The sequence below is a fragment of the Diabrotica virgifera genome, chromosome 6, assembly GCF_917563875.1.
Source record: "Diabrotica virgifera virgifera chromosome 6, PGI_DIABVI_V3a".
Taxonomy (NCBI): Eukaryota; Metazoa; Arthropoda; class Insecta; order Coleoptera; family Chrysomelidae; genus Diabrotica; species Diabrotica virgifera.
In genome coordinates, this window is record NC_065448.1 from 144,777,902 (window position 1) to 144,804,954 (window position 27,053).

Here is a 27,053-nt window from a genome sequence, read left to right on the forward strand (position 1 = left end):
TGTCAAATCAAAAATATTCAAATGAATAAATATATTAAAATATGCCTACATCGTAGTCTACAAGATTGACAGTACCCTTTAAAATATATTTTTCTTACCTTGGTTTCACAAATTCACTCACAGAACGAGATGACTGAATACTAAAAATTTTACATGAGAAACGCCAAAACACATTTACACAAATAAGAGAAATAATTACTGGCCGATCTCTGAAATATTTTGTGTGGAATTGGTGATGAATAAGGCCTTTCGAGTGTAGATGACATAGCGTGTTAACTTCCCAAATAAGGTAAAAATCGGCATTGTGACCATTTACCCCTGTGACAACTAGCCCCGGTCTCCCCTACTGCAAGCAAAATATAATTAATTAAATTTACTTTAACTGCATATCATATCAATATTATGGAGCAACATATAATTTTTACAATTTATAACACAGCATTTGCGAAATCCCATTTTCTTCAATGACAGAAATATACGTCAATTTGACAATATGAATATTTAAGAAATATGTTAAAAAGTTGGAAGGTTTCTCCGGTACTCGCGATCGTTCTTTCCTCGTATCTCCTCCAAGTACTTGCACACAGCGAATAGTAGAGAAGACCAAGCTTCTTTTTTAAGATCAATCACATGCTTTCTTATTTTTTCTGTAAAGGGTAGTCAACCTAAAGTTTGTTTTATCATGTTATTTAGTACGTTCTTTCACGGTTTTTGCTGTGAATTTTAAAGAACCGCTTGGATTGACATGAAATTTGGCATACGCATAGCTAACATGTCACAAAAAAAGTGATATGGTGCCGATGTGTGCTTTTGCCCTGGGGGTGACTTTCACCCAATCTCGGGGGTAAAAAAATATATGTTCAAAATAAGTCCCGAAATGGATAAACTGACTAATTTTAAGCAACTTTTGTTCTATAGAGGTTTTTCAGCAAATCATTACTTTTCGAGTTATTTACAAGTGAATATGTTCATTTTTCAACAAAATAACCACGTTTTTAGACGGTTTTTCGCAAATAACTGAAACGTAAGCATCTTGTCGAAAAAAATATTGTTAACAAAACTATAGCATATAAAAAAGTGAAAAAACGGTGTATATATTTGGTCTCTATACCTAGCAAAAGCATAGTTATAGCTAATGAAAAATAGGTTCATATTCGAAAAATTTCAAATAGAATATGTAATTCAATGTGAAATATCCAAATAATGAAGCATTCTTGGGGAAAATACTTTACAACTTTTTTAAAGTGTTTAAAAAAGCTTTATTTCTATTTTTATAAAAAAAAATTCTAGCATCAAATGTAAGCAAGTCACGCTCAAAATAAAGTTGGTCACTTTTATTTTGGCAAAAAAAAATCAGGAAGATCACCCCTCAATTAGCAACTGAAATGAAATTACTCGTTACCGCTGCACAAGTTAGTTTACTAATGTTGTGTTTATATGCTCTGGAAGTTTCATCGATTCAAAGGGCTTATTTTTGAAAAAATTTGGTTTTAAAATAAAATTTGTAAAAATTTTAATTTTGAAAAAAATGATTTTTTTCAAATATCTTAAAAATTGTTAGAGATACCAAAAATCTTAAACAATAAAAAAAGTTAGCTTTACTTTTCTGATTATTTTGTATTTTTTTGTTTTTCTGTAATACAAAAATTGGTTAAGATTCGGTGTTTCTAAATTTGCATACACTCGTGATAAGTGACTGGTTCAAGCCCTTTTAACTACAGCTCTTTCAAAAATAAGGACTTTGAGCCGATGAAACTTACAGGTCATATGATCAATACATACGCGAGTAAAAAACTTGTGAAGTGGTAACAATTAAATTCATTTGAAATGCTAATTAGGGGGTGATTTCCCCGATTTCTTATCAAAAAAAGGGACCAACTTTATTTTGAGCGTAACTTGTTTACTTTTGAAGCTAAAAATTTTTTAAAAAACAAAAATAGGCTTTTTCTTAAACACTTTAAAAAAGATAAAATGAGTTTTCCCAAAAAAGTGCTTCGTTTTTTTAATTATGGCACGTTAAAATATTCGATTTGGGATTTGACGAATATGAACCTATTTTTCATTAGCTATAACTCTGCTTCTACTAGGTATAGTGACCTAATATATACAGCGCCGGATAAAGGGGCGGGCGAGTCGGGCGACCGCCCGGGGCGCCGAATTTTGAGGGGCGCCAAATTTTGAGGGGTGCCGATATAAAAATAAAATATTTTTTACATTCATTATTTTTTTATAACTTTGAGCAATATTCCTAAGACATGATTGAATAATAATTTTAATAATAAGAAAGCTATTGCTAGCTATAATTAGAATCAATAACTCAAAAAAAGATTGATAGACAAAAACAAGAATTCTCGTATCAATGTAATGCAAACTAAGAATTTTTATCACCCATACAATATTAATGCAGACTACAATGTTTTTTACGATCTAAAAAGTTTACCTGTCACTTATGGTAACAATGTATATACATACTTAAAAAAATTGACAAAGATCAAATTTATGAATAGTCAGGGATATTATACATAATACTGGCGCTTGTATAATATGTCAGGGATATTATATACAGAGAGAGTCTGTAATTTGGAATAAATTCAATATCTCAAATACTAATTGTTTTTTTTTTGAAAAATTCTCAGACCCGTCGATTAGTATTTCAAATTGTCCTTTTTGACATACAATTATAATGTATACATGGTGTCCCAATTTAGAGATATGACGTCATCGTTGATTTTCTTAAATGGCAACACTGTCATTTTGATAGCTATTTTGATAGGGTGTGTAAAATTATACACAACTGCAAAATATCAAATTTTTATTCTCTACCATTTACAAGATAATAGAAAATAACAAAGTTATATCTGTAATTACCTCTTAAACACATCAAAGTCCATGTTCATATCTGAACAGATTTTAGAGCACTAAATAAAAAATCGTCTGTTTGTAAGAAAAATTTCAACAGCCTGTATCTCGGAAACGAAGCGTTTGCGGAGATACGTTTAGAGAAACTGTCATTATTTTTTCATGTACCCCTTAAATTTTGTCGCACTTATTTAAAAGCACCCTGCATATTAGTAAGGATTTAAGCAGTTTTCACTGTATTGTCTTAAATGGACTGCATATTCTATTATCCATTTTGATAGCTTCTTTGTTATTCTTGTAGACTGCTTTTATTGCTCTTATTAATATTCGTGGAACTTCGATGTCTTCCACTGCTTCCCATAGTTTGGTTCTAAGTATCGAATCATAGTCCTACTCATTATATGAGATAAGTAATAAAAACGCTGGACGGAAGGGCCGCCCGAGAACTTTATCGTACCGATCTATTATCGTTATCGTACTAGATACTGGAATTCTATAAAAATAACAAAATTACTCGTTATTTTGATATTTTAGAAACACCTTCTGTACTTGAAAGTATTTTATGGTTCTCCGCATCATTAATTCCTGTATTTGAGAAAATGTTCGATGCCATATTTCGGGGACACAGTATAGATGTATAGATTATTGCATAAATCAATAGAATATTATAGTCATACTTTCATTTCAAATTAGTTCATCTTTCTGAGAAATTAATAGTTTACAATATTTGCATTTCATTCTATTTCGATTACGCCAGTCAATGCGCCAGATTAAGAACAAGATATTATCTCCGAACTCTATCCTACTGCATGGATTTTAATGAAATTTTGGGAGTAGCCCAATCTCCTAATTCAAAGAGATTGCTTGTAATTCAAAGTCTATCCTATATACTATGGCGCTTTTATCATGAGGGCGGGTCACACCACTTCTCAGGGGTGAAATATTTTTATTTTCGAATTACATGGAGAAAAAGGAAGATTTTAAAGAAAATTTAACAATTCATTCTATAATTTGATCACAATTTTTACAACAACCATTCATTTTAAACCCATTCAACTTTTTGAAAGAAGAAATAACACTGTATTAAAAGGTATTGCAAAAGAAAAACAATGCATGTAAATTATTGTGGACGGGGAGTTAAATGTATATACTTTTCATTTTTCCTTAAAGTACATTAGTCATATATCTTTTTTGCACCATATCTCGCTTAGTTTGTATGTAACCGACATTTAACGATGCTCGTTTTAAAGGCCTTTTCAAACACTACAAAAGGTGTTGGTAGCATTATACACCTAAAATATACCGTTCCTCTATTATTTCAAGTTGAATACACCAATTTGAGCATGCACCAAAAAACAAACTATTTTCACCTACCATATCTCTTTTTGTATTATAAACAGAACATTTACGAAGGAACGAATCTCTTTATTCTTTATAATCTAAAAAATGTTTTATATAGTGTTTGTAGTTCGATGCATAGTTTTTAAGGCATTCACAAAAAATCAGTCCGAAAAGGTGTCATTTTTCAATGAAAATGGCCAATTTTCAACTACGCAAAACTCAAAAAATATTGAGTTCTCAAAAAAAAGTATAGGCCAGTTTTTGCTTAGAAATAGGTTCTCTAGCCACTTCCGTGCTTATTTTGACCAACAAATTTTCCACCCCCTTGAAGGGGTGGGAACCGCCTTAACATAAAAGCGCCATAGTATATAGGGTAGATTTTGTTTCTTAAGCTATTCCCTACTTATTGTGAAAATATCAAGTACATAAATGTAGTAGGATGGAATTCGGAGCCAAATACCCTCATTGACTGCCCTACAATAATGCTCTGCTATGATCGCGTGAGAGAGAACACACATAAGATTATATCAAAATTTCTATTTACCGTAACTTTTCGAGTTTTTGAGCTACAGTAATGAATTTTATGTCATTGGAAAGCTAATTTTGCATTCTTTCAAAATATGTAAAAATATATAGGGCGTATCTAAAAAAATTAAGATTTTTTTATTCGTTTCCGGTTCAACCGGAAGCCATATTTTTGGTAAAATTTATTGTGATAATAGATAATAAAGTATCATATATGTCTGCAAAATTTCAAATTTTAGTTTCAATTAAGAAGGAAGTTACGGGCACTCGAATATTTTTTTATAAAAAAGTCATAACTCCCCTCCTATGGGGAGTTAAGAAATCTGGCTAATGTCATTTAATTTACCGATAGGATATCAAAAATACATCAAAAAATAAAAAAATCCTTGGAGCCATTTTTGAGAAAATCTAGTTCAAATTTATGTCAAATGTTGACCCCTTAAATATAGGCAACCCGTAACTTTTTTGAAAAACGATAATATTCTTCTTATAGCCCCATCTTTAGGCTATATAACGACTTTTTCAAATTAAACTTATCTTAAACAAGTTTTTAGATAGGTAGGGAAATGTGTCGGGTGGGCGGTCGGCCATGTTGGCCGCCATTTTGAATTTGGAAATGTCAAATTTCGTATTATTATTAACCTATCGATGAGCTTACTTTGAGTTGAATTTCATTCATTTCGGTCAAAATTTGCAAAAATGGACCCTAAATAACCCCCTACTACGGCCCCCCTTTGAGAGGTTTTTTTTAAAGCTTAGTTTCTCGACAAAATGCTCTTAAACTTACTCCTACCAAATTTCATCAAAATCGGTCCGGTAGTTTTTGCTGGACGGTGGCGACATACGTACGTACATACTTCCGACATGTTTTTTTTTATTTGCTTTTTAGACTCAGGGGGACTCAAAACGTCGAAAAAAAGTGAAATCCGAAAATTTTTTTTTGCACGATCCTATAATTTTATCTATTATACTATACTACGTACATAGTACGATAAAGTAAAAATTAACGAATGATTTTTAATTGAATTTAGATGATTGTAAGGCCAAGGATATGACAGTGGCTCAAACATGAATGGAAAAAATAACGGTGTACAAGCTCGTGTTTGCAATGAATATCGTCGTGGTTTTTTTATGCCATATATATTGGATGCCACTCCCTCAATTTAGTCATTGGGGATGCAGCTATATCTTGCACACAATCAACATCTTTATTGGTATTGTACAACATTATACAGAATTTCTTCTGCTTGTTAACAATGTGCATTTATATTTATTTTTTATCTCGCTCCTTCGTCGTTTGAACTTCTTTTATGCTATGTCATATCTTGGATCAGTTATAAATAATAACTATTGTACTATTTTTTAAATATATGTATTTTTACATAGTTCTTTTTAGTGAAAACTTGATTCTTTTGCCTTTTCTGCTATTTTCTTATATTTGCAGTAAATTTGTAGGTATATTCTTGTATTAAAGGGCGCCAAATTTTATTTGGTCCGGGGCGCTCAAAACCCTAGAACCGGCTCTGAATATATACACCATGTTTTTCACTTTTTTACGTGCTATATTTTTGATAAGAATTTTTTTTTCGACCAAATACTTACTTTTTGAGTTATTTGCGAAAAACCGTCTGAAAACGTGGTTATTTTGTAGAAAAGTTAACATATTCACTCGCAAATAACTCGAAAAGTATTAACTTGGTGAAAAAACTTTATAGTACAAAAGTTGCTTAGAATTAGTAATTTTATTAATTTCCGGACTTATTTCGAACATATATTAGTCACCCCCAAAAGGGGGTTAAACTCACCCCTAGGGCAAAAGCACACATCGGCACAATATTTATCACTTTTTTTCTTTGACTTGTTAGCTATGTGTAAACCAAATTTCATGTCAATCCAAGCGGTTCTTTAAAATTTAGAGGTTTTGCAATATTTTACCTTTTTAGAACGTACTACTTATGTAATTGTACTTAAGACATCAATCGAATATGTAATAAACGTCCGCACCAGGTGAGGAGCAAATGATCGTTACTTGATTTAGAGCAGTGTAAGGGACAAAATTTTAAACATAAAAAAAGATGTTCTAGGTATGAATGAAAGTTACGAACAAAACTGGAGAATCTATAGAAAATATAAATATCAAACTAGGAAACAGACTAAAACATGAAAACACAAAGGGAGGTGTGAGAGTAAAGAAATATCATAAAATAAGCAGCTCAAGAAGTACTAGTCAAGGAAGGAAGGTAAACAAAGAAGAACAGCCACGAATGACTGGTTTGGCAAGGAATTTCAGATTATAACAAAGAAGAAACAGAACATATTTACTGATACAACAGGGGCACAAAACCAGACAAGCAGAGGATGAATATAAACAACTACCTAAAGAAGAAAAAAAATCCGCCGAAGAAAGAAGAGAAAAAATATTAACAATGGACTTCAAGAACCAAGTAAACCAACAGAGACAAGAAAGTTTTGCAGAAACTGGACAAAGGCAGAATAACAGATAACAACGATGTGTAGAAATAAGGAGGGTAATAATTATATTGACAGAATAGCAAGAAATACTAAAAAGACATACTGAATTTTTCAAGGAAAAGGTTAAGGGGGATATGAGGGCCCCGAAACCTCATATACTATTAGACCAAGCAGACAAGAGAGAAAAGAGTCCACGAATAATAAAATTAAGTACACAAATTAAAGACAAATTATATATACACACCGGTATTTTAGGCGTCAACGCCCTTCCGGTAGGGATCTATGGGGGAGTATCACCGAGCCGCAAGCCCTTATCCCTTGCCGTACTGCTCCCTCATAGGCCGATCAGACACCCGCATATTCCAGTCTAAGCGCCAGATTTATATTTAGAATTTTATACTGACGCGTTATATCTCCGCGTCCGATGGCCTGGCTGGGCTTGGACTAGCATACCTCACGGCGAAGTGAAGGTGCTGTCAGCCGCTAATCGCACTGAGTTATCTGATCGATAAAGACAAATTAAATAACAATAAATCAACAGATCAAATAGCATCGGAGCTAATGAAGTAATGAGGAGGCGCATTACTAAAAACAATACATAAGCTGATAACAAAGATATGGTTGAATAATCAGTTACCAGTGGAGTGGAATAGCAGTGGACGAATACATAAAAAGGTTACCAGTTAAAATGTGAAAACTACCGGGGAATCACGCTGTTAAACGTAGCCAACAAAATAATATCCAACGTCATTTATAAAAGGCGTAGATTGCACGCTGAAAAACATAGTTGGCAAATTTACCTATGTGGCTTCTGCATATATAGTCAATATAATTGATCAATTAATATCAATTCTGCAGTATAAGTCAATAATATACGAAATATTATTTGTTCTACCACAGATCCTCAAGAACAAGCTTTTAATAATTGTAGAATAGATTCGAGATATAGGCAACTAATACATAACATATGAAAATGCAACGACGATAGTACAACTAGACGAAAATACAAATCGCATTCCCATTAAGAGAGACGTGAGACAAGGAGACGTGAGACAAGGAGACGTGAGACAAGAAGCGTGAGACAAGCTAAACTACCTCAGATTCACTGACGATATTGTGATTATAGCGAGATTATTCGAGAAACTGCAAATTATGATGGAAGAACTCACAGGCAGCTCCCAATACGTCGGCCTAAAAATAAATATGAGGAAAAAAAATAATGACAAACACAGATGACCCCAGACGTATAACTATAAATGGCAGTGAGATAGAAAAATTCCTGGAATATATACAGGGTAGCGAGAAAGTATGGAAACACGGTCATTTCTCGAAAACCGCTGGAACGATTTTTATAGATTTTGGTGAGTAAGGGTTTTCTGATGCGGCCGATATTGTAGTGGTAATTACATTGTTGTTAAATCTTCCGTTTTTCTGGAAATCTAATGAACTTTCTTATTTTAAATGGAACACTCTGTATATTTTTTACGTTTTGAAGTCCTTAAGAAATACGGATTATTTTTCATGTTATATTCTCTATACCAAAATACCGTAATTTTAGAGTTATTGCTACATTTGTTAAAAAAAAATATTTTTAAACAAATTATAAAAATTAATTTTTTCGGCCCGGGTAGACATTATTTTAGGTTCTTTGGATCATTGGGAACAAAAAAGATATTTCGTAGTTTTCTTGTAAAGTTAATTGTTTCCGAGTTATAAACAATTTAAAACTGAAAAAAATAGGGTACTCGTGGGAGTGCCGACAGAAGTGAAAAATTCTTACGAAGCAAGCCCCTTCAGGTACACACTCTATCCCTCCTCCAACCATTATAACTTCGGTCGCACTTATACGCAATTCAACCATAGTATATAAATTACTAATATCTGCCATGTCGATAACGATCGTCAGTTCAATGCTTTTTCCCCATCCAAAGAGAAGTGATATACCTACATTATATACCCATTGGGTGCATCCTATACTATTTATATACAGTGCGGTGGAATAAGTGTTGCGCCCCCTGTTAACTTGTTTATTTTCAGAATATAAGCAAAACGCTCGGACAGGTCGATTTTTAAACTAACCATAGGATATTATAGCATCAACGTTTCGAACTTTACGCGATCCCTCTTCAGGTGACAGGCATAACTTTGATTTTTTTAAATGGTAAAGTACATCATGTGACCCCTCATTTAACAGCTTTTAAAATACTGATTTCAAAAATGTATAATACTTTTTTCCTTTTTGAGATAGCAGGCCCAAAATTTCGGTCGAACTCTTTTTAAACGCATTAATTTTTTTCGAATTCTGAGAAAACTAATAAGTATTTTTGAAAAATTTAAACGCAGAATGAAAGACTATATTATTACCGAGGGCTGACAGTCCCTTAGAATAAGCAAAAAGTTTCTTTTGAATGAATATATTTGAAATTAAAAATCACACTAAATTTTCTCTTTTTTCCACCAATGTGACTTATTAAAATTAAACATTATAGGAGTTCTCAGGGACTTTGGACCATCGAGAATACTGTAATATTTCATTCTGCGTTAAAATTTTTCAAAAATATTTATTGGTTTTCTCAGGATTCGAAAAAAATGATTGCATTTAGAAAGAATTTGACCGAAATTTTTCGCCTACGCTCTCAAACAGGATTAAAGTATTATACATTTTTGAACTCAGTATTTTAAGAGCTTTTAAATGAGGTGTCACATGATATACTTTCCCATTTAAAAAAAATCAAAGTTATGGCTGTCACCTGAAGAGCGATCGCGTAAAGTTCGAAACGTTGATGCTATAATATACTATGGTTAGTTTAAAAATCGACTTGTCCGAGCGTTTTGCTTATATTCTTAAAATAAACAAGTTAACAGGGGGCATTACTTATTCCACCGCACTGTATACATACACATAATACAAAAACGTACAGAATTTATTTCGGCGAAGCGATGACGGTCACGATTTCAATGCTTTTCCCCATCCAGAAAGTGCACATAATCGCTACAGAAGTTTTCACTTCAAAAATACTTTAAACACTAATCACTTATAATGATTGGAGTAGGGACCGTGTGGCCCCTTGTGCGCTTGCTTCGCAAGCGACTTCGAGTACACACTCTATCCCTCCTCGAACCATTATAACTTCGTTCGAACTTATACATACGCAATTCAACCTATAGTATATAAATTACTAATATGTCGATGTAGCGATGACGGTTGCGAATTCAATGCTTTTTCTCAATCCAAAAAGAAGTTCTATACCTATATGATATACGTGTTGCGTGTGTCCTATACTATTCATATATACATACACCTAATATGTAGGTACCACAAACGCGAAAATTTCAAACCAATAAACATGTTTCCACATCCGTACAGAATTCTTACCAAAATAATTACTAACAGGCTATCAAATAAATTCGATAGTTACCAGCCTGTTGGCATAGTACCATAGAACACCTACAGACAATAACGACACTTATCGAAAAGCGCAACGAATACAATGAACCTCTTCATTTGGCATTTGTGGATTACAATATGGCATTCGATTCCATAGAACTCTGGGTCGTATTAGAAGGAATGAATAACGCAAGGATTGATTCTAGATATAGAATACTCCTCAAATACATATACCTACGATAATGCAACTATGCAAATAAATGTATCAGAAGGTCTAACAACAAGCAAAATAAGAACGGAGAGAGAAGTTAGGCAGAGGACAAAAATAAATAAAACAAAAGTGATGACAAATCAATATACCCCAATCGACTTAGATGGAAGTGATATCGAAAGTGTCGAAAAGTATATATATACCTAGGTCACACTATCAAACTAGGCAAAAAGAATCAAACGGCAGAAATAACTAGAAGAATCCGAATGACTTGGATAGCAGTAGCAAGACTCAGTGATGTGTTGAAGAACAAAAAGATACCAAGAAATCTAAAGAAAAGGGTATTCAACAGTTGTATTCTACCAATTATGACCTATATAATGGAGACGAAGACACTTACAGAGGTATCAGCCAATAGATTGAGAACGACACAGAGGGCGATCAAACGAGCTATGTTAGGGGTATCTCTGAGGAAACATATACAAAATGATGACGTGCAAAGCAGGACGAAAGTGGAATATGTAATTGGAAGAATTGAAATGCAAATAAAACGGACCTGGGTAGGACACGTGGCACGACAAAGCATCGAAACGTGGACGAGAAACATTGTACATTGTACAACGTCGTACTAGAGGAAGACCACAAAAACGATGGCTAGACGACATCAAAACAAAAATGGGGAGAAACTGGCACCAAAAAGCACAAAACAGAGAATAATACATAACTCATGGGGAGGCCTTTGTCCAGGAATGAATGCAAACAGGCTGAAGAAGAAGATAATATATATACATACAAAATTTATTTCGACTAAACGATGACGGTCGCGAAATCAATTCTTTATCCAAATCCAAAAATAGGTGTTATACCAATATTATATACGCGTTGCGTGCCTTCTACACTATTTATATATACATAGACATAATAATATATGTATACGTACAAAATTTATTTCGCCGAAGCGATGACGGTCGCAACGACGGTCGCGAATTCCATGCTTTTTTCCCATCTAAAAAGTGCACAACGTCCTTAACGAAGTTTTCACTTCAATAATATTACTATTATTATACGTACATTATAATAATATACGTACAAAATTTATTTCGTCAAAGCGATGACGGTCGCGATAACAGTCGCGAAATCAATATTTTCTCCCCATCCTAAAATAGATTTTACATTTATTTTAAATTTAAATACTTCTACACAATTTATGTAAACATACACATAATAAATATACGTACAAAATTTATTTCGCCGAAGAGATGACGGCCGCGATGACGGTCGCCAAAAAATCCTTTTTCCCCATCCAAAAATAGGTTTTACATTTATTTTAAATTTAAATACTTCTATACAATTTATGTATACATACACAGACATAATGTATATAGGCACTAAATTTATTTAGCCGAAGAGATGACGGTCGCGATGACGGTCGCGAAATAAATCCTTTTCCCCCATCTTAAAATATGTTTTACATTTATTTTAAATTTAAATACCTCTACACAATTTATATATACATACACATAATAATAAGCGATGACGGTAGCAATGACGGTCGCGATGACGGTCGCGAATTGAATGCTTTTTCCCCTATCCAAAAAGTGCACAACGTCCCTAAAGAAGTTTTCACTTCAAAAATCAAAACATGACGATTTTTAAGGTTCAAAAACACAAGAAAAAAAATAATTTTTTAAATTAAGAAGTACTTAAATTCAAAATCAAACCTTCTATCAGCTCCCTATAAGAATTTTTGGCACATTTTATTCTAAAACCTTATTTTTTTAATTGTTAATCTTCTTCTTCTTCTTCCTTCTTGTATGTAGGCTTTAAAGCCTGTTTCTTCTTCAATATTATCCTCCTAAATTGTTTAGGTTATCGCACCACCTTTTTCTTGGTCTGCCAATACTTCTTCGTCCATTTGGTGACTTATCTCGTGCTATTCGTACTATCCTATCCTCTGCCATTCTACTAATGTGTTCGTTCCACTCCTGTTTCCGTTTTGTCACCCATCCATTTATGTCTTCTATATTGCATGATCTTCTTATGTTTTCGCTCCCCTCCCTATCCAACAGACTTTTCCCTGATATTCGTCGGAGTATTTTCATCTCTGTTGTTTCTAGTAGTCGTCTCGTTTTAGATGTGTCAGGCCTTGTCTCCGCCGTGTATGTTAATATAGGTCTAATTGCTGCTTTATAGATTCTTGCTTTTGTGTCTTGTCTTAAGTGTTTGTTCTTCCAGATTGTGTCATTAAGAGATCCCGCCGCTTTACTTGCTTTTAAGCTTTGTTGTCGTACTTCCTCTTCAACATCTCCGTAACTGGTTATATCAATTCCCAGATATCTAAACCTTGCTTCCTGCTTTATTATTTTCCCATCAATTTCGATTTTACATCGTAGTGGGTATTTAGATGTTGTCATACATTTGGTTTTTTCTGCTGATATTATCATATTGTATTTCTTGGCTGTTGTATTAAAGATGTGTGTTAATCTTTGGAGATCGTCTTCTGTCTCGGCGATTAATGCGGCGTCGTCTGCATAACACAATACTTTGATTTCTTTATTCCCCATTCTGTAACCACGACCTTTACGTACTGCTTCTATTATTTCGTCCATTATTATATTAAAGAGCAGTGGGCTTAATGAGTCACCTTGTCTGACTCCACTTTGTACTGGTATACACTGCGTTAGTTTTCCATTTATCTTTGCCTGTATTCGATTATGAAAGTAGATGTTTTCGATGGTTTGTATAATATTGATTGGTATGTTTCTTCCATACAGTAAATGTAAGACGTCTTCGACTTGGATGCGATCAAAAGCCTTTGTCAGGTCTATAAAACATAGATATGCTGGTTTATTGTACTCAATGGCCTTTTCTGTGATTTGTCTCAGTACAAATACGGCGTCTACGCAGGATCTTCCGGATCTGAATCCTTGTTGTTCATCTGATAAAGTTGTTAGTTTATTGATTTTGTTGGTTAGGACTTTTGTGGTTAGCTTAAGTGCGGTGTTTAGTAGATTTATACCTCTATAATTGTTGGGGTCTTCTTTGTCTCCTTTTTTGAACATTGGTATCATTATGCTGTTTCTCCATGCGTCTGGTATCTTGCAGTGCAATATTAGTTTTTGTATAAGTTTTGTCATCTCTAGGGTTATACTTTCTCCTCCGTATTTTAGAAGCTCGTTGGTTATTCCGTCTGGTCCTGGTGACTTCCTATTTTTGAGTGAATTTATGGCTACCCCTACTTCCTGAAAACTGATTTCAATTTCGTGTCTTAATTCAGGTAGGTTATTATTTTGATTATGATTTTCCTTTCCTTTAAACAGTTCCGTCAAGTATCTTTCCCATTCGTTTGCTGGTATGTTATTGTATTCCTTCAATTCTGCCATTTCTTTCCGTTGGTTTCTTATGAATCTCCATATTTGTTTTTGTGTTCCGTAGTTTGTTAATTGTTTGTTAATTGTTAATTTGTTTTGTGTTTGTTAATTGTTAATGAAGCGCATAATATGAGAGGACGGGCATTTACAACTAAAAAACAATGTTTTAAAATGAAACAAGACCAAATAACTTATTGGTATCTGACACAATAAGGTTTGTACTTGAATTTAGGCACTTGGTTGTTTAAAAAATAGTATTTTTTACTTATGTTTCTGAACATAGAAAATCGTCATTTTTCGATTTTTTTCGGTTGTAAATGTTCTGTTTATAACTCGGCAACGATTAACTTTACAAGAAAGTTACGAAAGACTTTTTATTCCCAATGATCCAAAGAATTTAAAATATTATCTACTCGGGCCGAAAAAATTAATTTTTATAATTTGTTTAAATTTTTTTTATAAATGTAGTAATAACTCCGAAACTACGACATTTAAGTATAGGAAATGTAAAAAAATAATCATCATTGCTTAAGGACTTCAAAACGTAAAAATATACAGGGTATTCCATTTAAAATAAGAAAGTTCATTAGATTTCCAGAAAAACGGAAGATTTGACACCAATGTAATTACCACTATAACATCGGCCGCATTAATAAACCTTTACCCACCAAAATCTATAAAAATCGTTCCAGCAGTTTCCGATAAATTACCGTGTTTCCATACTTTCTCGCTACCCTGTATACATAGGTCAAATCCTGAAACTTGACAAAGAGAAGAAAAGTGCGAAAATTACTAGGAGAGCAAGACTAGCATGGGCAGGATTTGAAAAACTTGTTGTATACTTAAGAACCGCAAAATACCCCAATACTTGAGGAGAAAAGTGTTCAACCAATACATCCTTCCTACCAAGACATATGGATAAATATGCCACAATTAAATTAAAAAAATAATTTTATTAACGTTTCGACGCCCAAATTTGTGTAGTTAGTTATACATTTTGTTGTTATATGTTTTGTGTTTTCATTCTTCCTGCCAAGTGTCTTGTCAGGTTGATGACTGGGCGGGAAGGTGGACAGATGGCGGCAGAAGAAGCCACATATGTATTAAAATGTATTAAGTAGATAACAATAATAAAACACAATCGAAACCTGAATTAGTATTCTTATAAACATAATAATAAGTAAATCATGGTTTTAAAAAATAAAAAATAAAAGTCTAAAATATAGACATAATCAGTTTATTTACAAATGTGTCATTAGATAAAACTTTAAACATAATCAAAACGAAATTAGAGAATGATAATACATTGACAACTAGGACAAGACTAAATGTATCAGCTTTAATGGAGTTATTAACATTATGTACTAATAATACCTATTTTCAACTAAGTAATGAATTCTATAAACAAAATTTTGGTCTAGCAATGGGCTCTTCTTTATCTCCATTATTGGCTAATATATTTATGGAGGATTTCGAAACTAATATCATTTCTAAACAAAATTTAAAACCCACAGTATGGTGGAGATATGTAGATGATGTGTTTTCAATATGGCCTCATAGATCAGAATTGTTGGATACATTTTTGAATATTATAAACGATCAAGAAGAGACAATAAAATTTACAATGGGAAAGGAATACAGTAACACCCTACCTTTCCTCGATGTTTTAGTCTCAAAGAAGGATACTGAATATGAGACTCAAGTGTATAGAAATCCAACACACACCAACAGATATCTCAATTACAAATCAAATTACAACATCAACGTTAAAAAGGGAATCATTAAATCTATATTATGATAGAGCCAAAATTACTTGTTATATATATACAAAATTACAAAAATTCATTTTTAGAAGAAAAACAATTGTTAACCTCTGTTTTATTAAAAAATGATTATCCTTTATCGTTTATAAATAAGGAATTGTCAACATTGGATCTAATGGAACAGAACAACCTAGAACGGGATCCTACAACATTCACAATAAATAATACGATGAAAATATCAATACCATATAAAAAAGGACTATCTGAGAAACTTAAAAGAATAGGAAATAAATTCCACATTTCAACAACATTCAAAACAACAAACACATTGCGATCTATTCTATCTAAAACTAAACCTAACAATGAACAAGAAAGAACAAAGAATTGCATTTATAAAATACCTTGTGAATGCGAACAATTTTATTTAGGTGAAACATCAAGACCATTAAACGTTAAAATAAGTGAACATCAGACTTATATCCAAAATAGAGAATTTGATAGATCTCAAATATGTCAACACGCATGGGATAATGGACATAGAGTTCAGTGGAGAGATTCAAGTATAGTTCTGAAAGAATCAGATAGTAAAAAAGAGAAAAATTAAAGAGGCGGCTCTAATTATGCTAAATGAAACCATTTGTGTCGCAAATTCCTCGGTAGAATGCAGTAGAATGTGGTTACCCATACTGAAAGAGGAAGTCAATAGAAAGAAAATACCACGATTAGTAAGTCAATAACATATCTAGTTAGTACATATTTTATATTTTAGTATTACTTATTGTATATCTATGTATTATTAATATTATTTATAATTTAAACATATTAAAGTCAGAATTTGGTATTCGTTTCTTGAGAGTAAATTAAATGTAAGACCAAATACTTACGATGACGGGATAGTATCATGAGGTTTTTTCCTGATTTTCCTTCGTGATTTACTATGGAATCTCTAACGCGAGAATTTTACTGTCATCGTTGCATTTGGTTGTCTTTTTAAAGACAGATCACATGTTATGATTTTTTTGTGACGGATATTCTTGAGTTGGGGTTGATTTCATGTAATCGAATGAACTATCTTTCAGTAAAGTCGTTCCAGGAACGCAACTCATAAATATTGGCAATATCATTTTAAAGTCTTCTACTTTAAAATGTATAATATATGTCTGAATTGCCAATATAAATTAGTCAGATTAAATAAATTATTAGAAGAATATTTTACTTAGCAACAACATTTTTGTTTATTTTAGTAGTATTGTGTATTTTGACAACGACACTCGATTTGGGCGTCCAAACGTTAATAAAATTATTTTCTCAATTTAATTGTGGCTTATTTCCCATATAAATAGTTAATTATAAAAATGTCACAAGGAAATAGCTTCAGAACAACATTAACAAGACATATGGATGTCAAACCTGGACCATAGCCAAGGCAAATATGAAGAAACTAGCCACAACAGAAAGAGCTATGAAAAGAGCAATGTTGGGTATACGACTGTCAGATAAAAAGAGGAACGACTGGGTAAGATCAAAAACAAAAGTCGAGGGCATAACAACAAAAGTTGCCAAACTTAAATGGAGCTTCGCAGGCCACACTGCTAGGCAAAAAGACCAACGTTGGAATGCAACAATACAACACTGGAGACCTTACAAAAGTAAACGACCAAGAGAAAGACCACCGATGAGATGGGTTGATGATATTAAAATAGTAGCCGGAACAAACTGAAAATATGTTGCCCAGGATAGAGACCGATGGAAGAAGTTAAGAGAGACCTATGTCCAAACGTGGACGATAGAAGACTAAGAAGAAGAAGAAAACCGCATATCCTCGAAAAAACAAGCGAATATAACATCGATAGGTACACATCATCTCTTCATACACCTCTAAAGCGCATATGACAATATAAACCGAGACTGCTTAATACAAACAATGAAAGAATTTAATATACCAACACAACTAATAGGTTTGACAAAAGAAACTCTAAAAGTAGAAAGTAAAATCCGAATATAAAATGAATAAACGGAAACAATAGATGTGAAAAAGTGACTACGTCAGGGAGAAGGCCTTCACGCATCTTGTTCAACATCACACTGGTAAAAATAATATGGGATACAACAGTCAATACTCGGTGTAGAATAATTAATAAAAGTGTGCAAATATGATTTTGTGCATTTTCATATGATGATGACAAAGTCGCAAGATCAAGAAGGAACATGATAAAAGCATTCACTCAAATAGGTCAAACCTTACAAAACAGTGGCCTTAAAAACAATCAGGCCAAAACAAAATATATGCATGCAACTAAAAAGGCAAGAAATAAGGCAGTTAAAAATTTAACAACAGGAGAATATATACAACATTGAGGAGCTAAAAAATTTTACATACTTAGGATCTCTAGTTACGTCTGATAACAAGGTTCCAGAGGAAGTGAAGATGTGAATATTCATTACCAATAAATGTTACTATGACTTAATTAGGCAACTAATATCAAATAACGTCGCATAAAAAACAAAATTCCGAATCTACAAAACCTTAATAAAACAGGTACTCACAAATGGTTCAGAAACCTGGACAGTCTCTAAAAGGGATAGATATTGAAATTCCCATAAAACTGCTCAAACTTATGGACGATGAATGTATTAAAATACTCTTAGATCTATTTAACACAATAAATAGTACTGGAATAATACCTAAGGAATGGCTCCGTTTGACCTTTATACCACTTCCAAAAAAAGGCAAATACAAAAGAATACAACGAATATCGTACGATAGCTTTGATGAATCATGCTCTAAAATTATTCTTAAAAATAATCCATAATAGGATCTATTGGAAATTAGACGTATACATAAGTAACACTCAGATGGGATTCAGAAAAGGGCTGGGTACAAGGAAAGCTCTGTTTGCAATGAACGTTCTCTCACAAAGCTGCTTAGACATGAACCAAGAAATTTACACCTGTTTTATTGATTTCGAAAAGGCCTTTGACAAAGTACAGCATGAACCATTCAGGCAAGTTCTAATAAACAAAAATATAGATAGCCGAGATATTCGAGTTATATGCAACCTATGTTGGAATCAAACAGCAAATGTGAAGGTTGAGGGTAGGCTAACAGAAGAAATTCAAATCCGTCGAGGAGTCCGACAGCGATGTATCTTATCGCCACTTTTATTTAATCTGCATAGTGAAACCATCTGTCAACAAGCACTGGCGGAAGAAGATGTTGGTCTGATAATAAATGGTGAGACGATCAACAATATAAGGTAAGCTGACGATACGGTTCTCCTATCGGGAACGCTAGTAGAACTACATCTCGTTCAAAGTCTCAATATATACTGTAACAGTTACGGCTTGAAAATTAATTTGAAAAAAACTAAATTTATGGTAATCGCGAAATCAAAGAACATCAGAGCTAATCTTGTAATATACAATACAGCGATTGATCGTGTGTTCTGTTATAAATATCTAGTTGCTTGGATCACAGACGATACTGATCAAACAAAAGAGACTAAATGCAGAATAGAAATTGCTAGATCAGTCTCTAATAAAATGCGCAAATTCTTTTGCAATTATGATATCAACATAAAGTTACGAATAGGAATGCTGCGGTGTTATGTCTTTTCCACCCTGTTATATGGAGTTGAAACTTCGACACTAAAATAGTCGAACATAAAAAACATCGAAGCATTCGAGATGTGGTGCTATAGACGCATTCTCAAAATATCATGGATGGACCGCGTCACTAACACGCAAGTACATACTCCAAACTTTAAACAAAAGATGCGAAATTATAAATGAGATAAAAACTAGAAAGATGGAATTCTTAGGGCACATTATGAGGGGTGAAAAGTACGAATTTTTAAGAAATATCATGCAGGGCAAAAGAAGTGTGGGAAGAGGAAAAATATCGTGGCTTCGGAATCTACGTGAATGGTTCAGGTGTAGTTCGATTGAACTTTTTAGGCGCGCTGCTAACAAAGTCGCAGTGGCCATCTCCGCTAGGAGTGGCACGTGAAGAAGAAGATATTGAAAAGATGAATTTCGCTCAAGTGTGAAGTATCTTAATAGTTCACAATATTTTAATTAATTCTGAACAATTTTTCATAGTAACAATTTTCAGTATTGTGAAAAATAAAGGTACTTTACTCTTGAGCGGAATTCATATTTTTTGACATACTTCGTATCAAATTTGATATCTATCTTCTGATGGTCACATCAGCTAAAAAAGCAGGCTTGGATGACAGAAGACATATTGGATTTGATGGAACAACGGCGATTAGCGAAAAATAACGAAACACTTTATAACAGCATACAAAAAGAAATTCGACGTAAAATACGAGAAGCAAAGAGTCAACATCTAGCCAAACAGTGTCAAGACATTGAAGAACTTGAAAACAAATAAGACACGTTTAACAGGTATAAAAAACTGAAAGAAGCGGCTGGTATTTTCAATAAGAAACAAACTGCATTGCTACAAGATGAACATGGTAAAGTAATATTTGAAGTAGAGGACAAACTTAAAGAATGGGAAAATTTCGTTACGAACCTATTCGAAGACGATAGGAGTAGTTCACCACCCGATATTACTAACTGCGACGGACCCCTAATAACACGCTCTGGGATAATAAAAGCCATACAATCATCAAAAGATGCCAGAGCGACTGGTCCTGATGAAATTCCAACTGAAATATACAAGCTTATAAATGATAGCAATGTCTTAGAGGCTATAACTTCGTTTTTCAATACCATTTGCATTTATACCAGCGGACAACTTCCTAATGGCTGGTCTAATTCACTGTTTATAGCTCTACCTAAGAAGACAACAGCAAAAACCTGTGCTGATTATAGAACCATCAGTTTGTTAAACCATTTATTGAAAATTTTTCTGAAGGTAATACATGGTCGTATCTACAATAAATGCGAGGAATACCTGGATGACACACAGTTTGGTTTCCGTAACGGGTTTGGAACGAAAGAGGCATTGTTTGGAATGAACGTACTTGCTCAAAGATGTCGAGATATATCTGTAGACATATACTGTTTTTTTATTGACTTCCAAAAGGCATTTGATCGTGTTAAGCACTCTATATTGATCGAAGCTCTAAAAGACATAGGCTTGGACGGCAGAGATGTTCGAGTAATTGCAAATCTATATTGGAATCAAACAACATCAGTTTTGGTAGATGGTGTGGAATCACAGGCTCTTAATATTAAAAGAGGAGTACGGCAGGGATGCCTCTTGTCACCACTGCTTTTCAACGTTTATTCCGAAAGAATTTTCAGAAAAGCTCTTTCTGAAAAACAAGAGGGAATGCTGGTGAACGGTGAAGTCATCAATAATTTGCGATATGCGGACGATACAGTACTCCTAGCTTTTAGTCAAGAAGATCTGCAAACACGACTTGATAGTGTCGTTGAGAGTTGTAGGGAGGCACGTCTGGATCTGAACATACGGAAAACCAAAATACTCGTAATAAGTAAACAGCAGCATATAAAACCATCTATATATGTAAATAATACCAAACTTGAGCAAGTTGATAAAATCGTTTACCTTGGACAGCAACTAAATTGTAACGCAGAAAGTCACGGCGAAATTAGATATAGGGTAGAGCAGGCTAGAGCCGCTTTTAGAAGGATGTCCAAGGTGTTAACAGAGACCTAAAATTTGCATTGAGGATCCGCCTACTTCGCTGCTACATGTTCTCGGTCTTACTTTATGGTGTCGAGTCCTGGACTGTGAATAAAATCGATCTAAATCGCCTTGAGGCTTTCGAAATGTGGTGCTATAGAAGAATTTAAAAAGCTTACTGGGTGGAGAAGATTCGAAACTCCACAATACTAGAACGTCTCAGCAAGACTACTGAGATCATAAAAAGCATCAAGCAGAGAAAGCTGGAGTACTTCGGACATGTAATGAGAGGTCCCAAATATAGGTTGCTACAAAATATTATGCAAGGAAAAATAGCAGGCAAACGCGGTTCAGGACGAAGAAGAACGTCATGGTTGAAGAACTTGCGAGATTGGTATGGTGTTGATACAAACATGCTATTTAGGGTGGCAGTGAATAAAATTAGTATAGCTATGATGGTAACCAAGGTTCTGAAAGGACATGGTACATGAAGAAGAAGAAGATGGTCACATAGGTTTTAGACTATGAGGAATAACTTGTTTTCGTAAAATTGATAATAAAACAGTTTCCCATATAGTTCCGATCTGGTATCGGAAAGATTCCCATTATGGTAAGTAAACTGTTTACTTCAAGCAGTATTTGAAAACTTATTCAAATCTTCTAACAATGTAACAATGGTTTGTGTTCAAACTACAGGGTATAAATCATTACTTTTAATTGAAAACACTAGTATTCCATTTGCGTTACTCGTTGATTTATAACTTTTTCTATAAGCATTAGTAAAAAACTAAAGCTATTTTATATAATTAGCTTATATTATTTATATACGTTACCTTTGAACTGAGTGTAGGAAACCATCGCAGAAATAAAAAATATAATAAATGTTATGACTGATAAAGCTGAGATTACAATCCTTATTTTTGTCAATACCATTTGTCCAATTACCGGAGTGATTGCTAAGTAAATACTTGTCTGAAAAATAAATATAATATTGTTAGTAATTAATAGTAATTAACGTTAATAATATCAATATAATGTTAAATATATCATGTAACAGGTTGGTCAATAAGTCCCGGGCCAAACTAATAAAACAAGAAAAAGTATTTTAGAACTAAAACGATGGATTTAAATCTGGTGGATGTAGGGTCATAATATATCGTATGATACAATTGATCCAAAAAATGGCATAACCCAGACATCCAAAGTGAAAGTTATCCTCCAACACTAAATTGTTCTATATGGTCCACATAATGTTCAGAAAAAAGTCACACCATTTTGAGCGTCGGGTTTGGGGGGGAGGGGGGGAGAAATCGGTAAATTCGTAGTTTTTTAAATATTTTTGTCAATATGTCTAAAACTATGGGATTTAGCATGAACAATCTTCTATACAAAAATGTTCTACATTAAATTTGAAATAAAAAAAGGCTCTATACATAATCCTTTTAAAATGAACGGTTCCAAAGTTCCGGAGGTAGTATAGTATAATTGGTCCAAAAAACGCCTAACCCAGACATCCAAAGTAGAAGTTTTCTTCCAACACCAAATTGTTCTATATGGTCCACATATTGTTCAGTACAAAGTTACACCATTTTGAGCGTCCGGTTTGGGGGGTGGGAGATGGAGGAGAAATCGGTAAATTAGTAGTTTTTTTACGTTTTTCGTCAATATTTCTAAAAGTATGCTTTAGCATAAACAATGTTCTATACAAAAATGTTCTACATAAAATTTAAAACAAAAAAGGTCCATATATAATTGTTATAAAATCAACGGTTCCAGAGTTACGGAGGGTAAAAGTGGAGGTTTTCGATACTTTTCATATTATTTGGGCGATTGATGATGATTTTGGGTGGTGAGGTTGACGTTTCTTCAAGGGCTTATCACTAACATACCATCGCATCGGCCACTAAAATAGCAAATTTTATTTACAAAACGCAATCCTGTCAAAGAAAATTTCTTTCATCAGTAATAATTATAAATTGCCCAAAAACTATAAAAAGTATCGAAAACCTCCACTTTTCACCCTCCGTAACTCTGGAACCGTTGATTTTATAACAATTATGTATAGGACCTTTTTTGTTTTAAATTTTATGTGGAATAATTTTGTATGGAAGATTGTTTACGCTAAAGCATAGTTTTGAAGTATTGACGAAAAACGTAAAAAAACTACTAATTTACCGACTTCTCCCCCATCTCCCCCATCTCCCCCCTAACCTTTCGCTCAAAATGGTGTAACTTTTTACTGACAATCTGTGGACCAAATAGAACAATTCGGTGTTAAAGGAAAACTTTTACTTTGGATGTATGGGTTGAATGTTTTTTTGGACCAATTATTATACTATACTACCTCCGTAACTTTGGAACCGTTTATTTTAGAAGGATTATGCGTAGGGCCTTTTTATTTCAAATTTAATGTAGAATGTAATGTAATTTGTATAGAAGGTTGTTCATGCTAAACCGCATAGTTTTAAGTTAGTAAACCGCTCGACGAAAAACGTAAAAAATCACGAAAATGGTGTGACTTTTTTCTGAACATTATGTGGACCATGTAGAAAAATTTGGTGTTGGAGGATAACTTTCACTTTGGATGTCTGGGTTTCGGTCTAGTCAGGGCCGGACTGGCTCATAAAAAAGGCGCCAGTCCAAATTATAAATAAGGTGCCAGCCCAAATTCTAAAAAAGGCGCCAAATCTAAACAATGCTGCCGTGCTTTGCTTAAAAGTGGTATCTGCCAGAATTATGAAACTGAGAAAAAGGGGTTTAAAGTTGTAAGCACATTCCGACCCCATTTATATTGTGTGATACTATGATGCATTTTATTTAGTAATAGGTAGATTTAAACTTACTTAATAAAAAAAAGTAGTTATCTTTGGTTTTATTTAAAAAATGGTAGATACCACTTTCAAGTCAAGAATTATTTATATTATTAACAGTGGTAACGTACTGCCAGTGAAGATACCACTTTTAAGTTAAGAAAAATCATAATTGTTATATTTATAGAGATATAAAGCAGGAGGAGAAAAAATGTAAACGAGTACATATAAATTGTTTATTCATGTTCATTAAAAAAACATGTAGGTAACGTTAGTATACTAAAGAAATAAATTTGAAAATAAAATTGAATAATTATTTTGCAAATAACCACAACGGATATTTTTCAATCCTCTACGTTGCTTAGCAAATCAGTGGCTTTGTTGTTAACTTGTAAAAATGTTCCCAAAATGTAAGCCTATTTGGAAGATAAGGTTTTAATAATATTGGCCTTTCTTTCTTCAGTGATAACTCTTATTGGTTTATTCTTTTTGGTAAAAAGCCCTCCATTTTTCAAGTTTTCATTTTTTTTAATTTAGCTCAAGTTCTTCAACTTGAGTTTTTTCCTCTTATTGCTAGAATTTGCAGAATATCCTTTAGATAAATGCGCGGTTGTTGTTTCTTTAATTTATAAATTGAAGAATGATCGTCCCACTCATAAAAATTTTCAGGTGTAATACTTTTACTTTGCTGGAATTAGGTTTTTGGACAAAATCAACAAAATCTTTAAAATCATACATCTTTGGATTTTTTTTCATAGAAGCTTCTACTTGATGATGAAAATTGTCTGCAGACATAAACGTATGCCTAAGTTCAAAGTATTTAACAACAATCTCGTTAATAGAGACCTCTGGTGAGTTAACCATGTAAGTTAAGAAAGTAAATAACCTCCAATTTTTATTTTGTGAAGAACAGTTGTCTACCCATAACACAACATGTTCATAATCTCTCATTTCTAAAAAGAAATTGTAATACATGGGCACCAAGTCTCCTTTTTGCCTTTCTGCGAGGCCTTCATGCCAAAATAAGGCAATTGGTATAACTTTTTTCTGTTTTGTGCCAATCGGAACAAAACGGACAAAATATCGCCTTTTTAAACATATTCAATTTGGAGAGCATGATAACTTTTTGAAGATCTCCCGTAAAATAGGTACACAATTTTGTCATTTAAATACTCTTTGTCTAGCTGGTAGGCTGAACGAGCTTCATTTGCCTTGAAGATATGGTTTTGCCACAATAAACAAACTTCTCAGTCTACTAGTCTACACAAGGATTTTCTTTTGTAAGTTCCGAATTATGTAGCAAAAACCTTTCACAGGCTTTACACTCTTCATGGCCGAGTTTTGTAAATGAGATATTCATTTTTTTTACTACCGTTCGATATATTTCGTAAGAACAAAGAAAATTGGGGTGTTTTTCTTTGAAATCTGAATACAAAAGCTGGATAGTTAAATTACTCGGTAGGTATCGTTTATTTGGGGCGTGTTCGCGGCGATAATGAGATACAGCAGGATTAAACTTTTCAACATGATCTATTATCACATTTCTATCTATTTTGGGAGTCTTGGTTATGGTATGCTTATCTTGTTTACTAAAACTGTGACAGATAATTTTTTCTGAGTTTCTAGAAAAGCAGTCTTGTAGTATTCGATCATTACTTTTACTGTATCCCATTTCTAGGTAAAAACAAAATTATAATAAGAAAATTTACTAGGTAGAATGAAACACTAACACATTTGTTGCTTTGATTTAAATCAAATGAAAACAAACATTGCATTTTTAGGCGCGCATTCATAAGCCGGTGAATTACTTGTCTTAAAAGTGGTATGTACAGAATTTTGAGAATATACCACTTACCAGATAAGGAATAGTAGATGATACCACGTTTAAGACTATTACTGCGCTCTTTTGTTGTACATACCACAATTTTTTTAAAAATATATTTTTATTTTTATAAGCTTTTACAACTTTTAAGTTAAGAAAAATCATGTAGAATGTAAAGGTTTATATGTATAACATCCTAACTCCATTTGGCACAAAATTGGAGATACCACTTTTAAGCTAAGCACGGCAGAATGGCGCCAGACCTCCCTCTTAAGCTTTGGCATCAAACTTTTTTGAAATCCTAATGCGTGTAAAGTAAATCAATATTACTAATTTTAATTTAAATCCATAAAATAATTTACTATTTTTATTGGGAATAGTAAATTATATGAAGATTCCACAAAAATATAGCTTCAGTTTCCAAGTCTCCGTTTTACTCTGCTACACTCTTTGATACTCTCTGAAGACACCAAAACAATTTTCGAAAAGTGTGAGTAATTTTCACTTGCTACTACAAAAGAATCTATTGATTCAAAAACATTGAACAAGAGTCATGATGATTTGTGTTCAATAGAAGTCACCTTTTGAATGTTTTCAAATTTTTTACTAAATTCCATATAGCATAAGAATAAACCTCGATAAAAAATCCGCAACCACACACGGTGTCAGGCGATCTATGCCTAACTTGTGAAACTCCTTTGTAATTTAAGCCTTAGCGTTGGCAAGGGCGCACTGCCTTGCCAGACAGTATAATTCGGCCCTTCTCGTGGGAACTATATGGATAAGTATTCAATCATGCAGGAAAAAGGGGAACAACAAAACGAAGGGATAATGGAGCGAGTCACCAGTAATGGTGCAGCTGGAACAA

The 27,053-nt window shown here is 33.3% G+C and overlaps 1 protein-coding gene across 1 annotated transcript in view; it reads right to left on the minus strand.

The window, feature by feature from the left end:
* The window catches only part of LOC126886908 (DNA damage-regulated autophagy modulator protein 2-like), a 199,421-nt gene that overhangs the window by 12,180 nt on the left and 160,188 nt on the right, over window positions 1-27,053 (minus strand). The window contains exon 4 of the mRNA XM_050654060.1: window positions 22,387-22,525. Within this exon, the coding sequence (XP_050510017.1) occupies window positions 22,387-22,525 (139 nt within the window). The remainder of the gene's footprint in view (window positions 1-22,386; window positions 22,526-27,053) is intronic.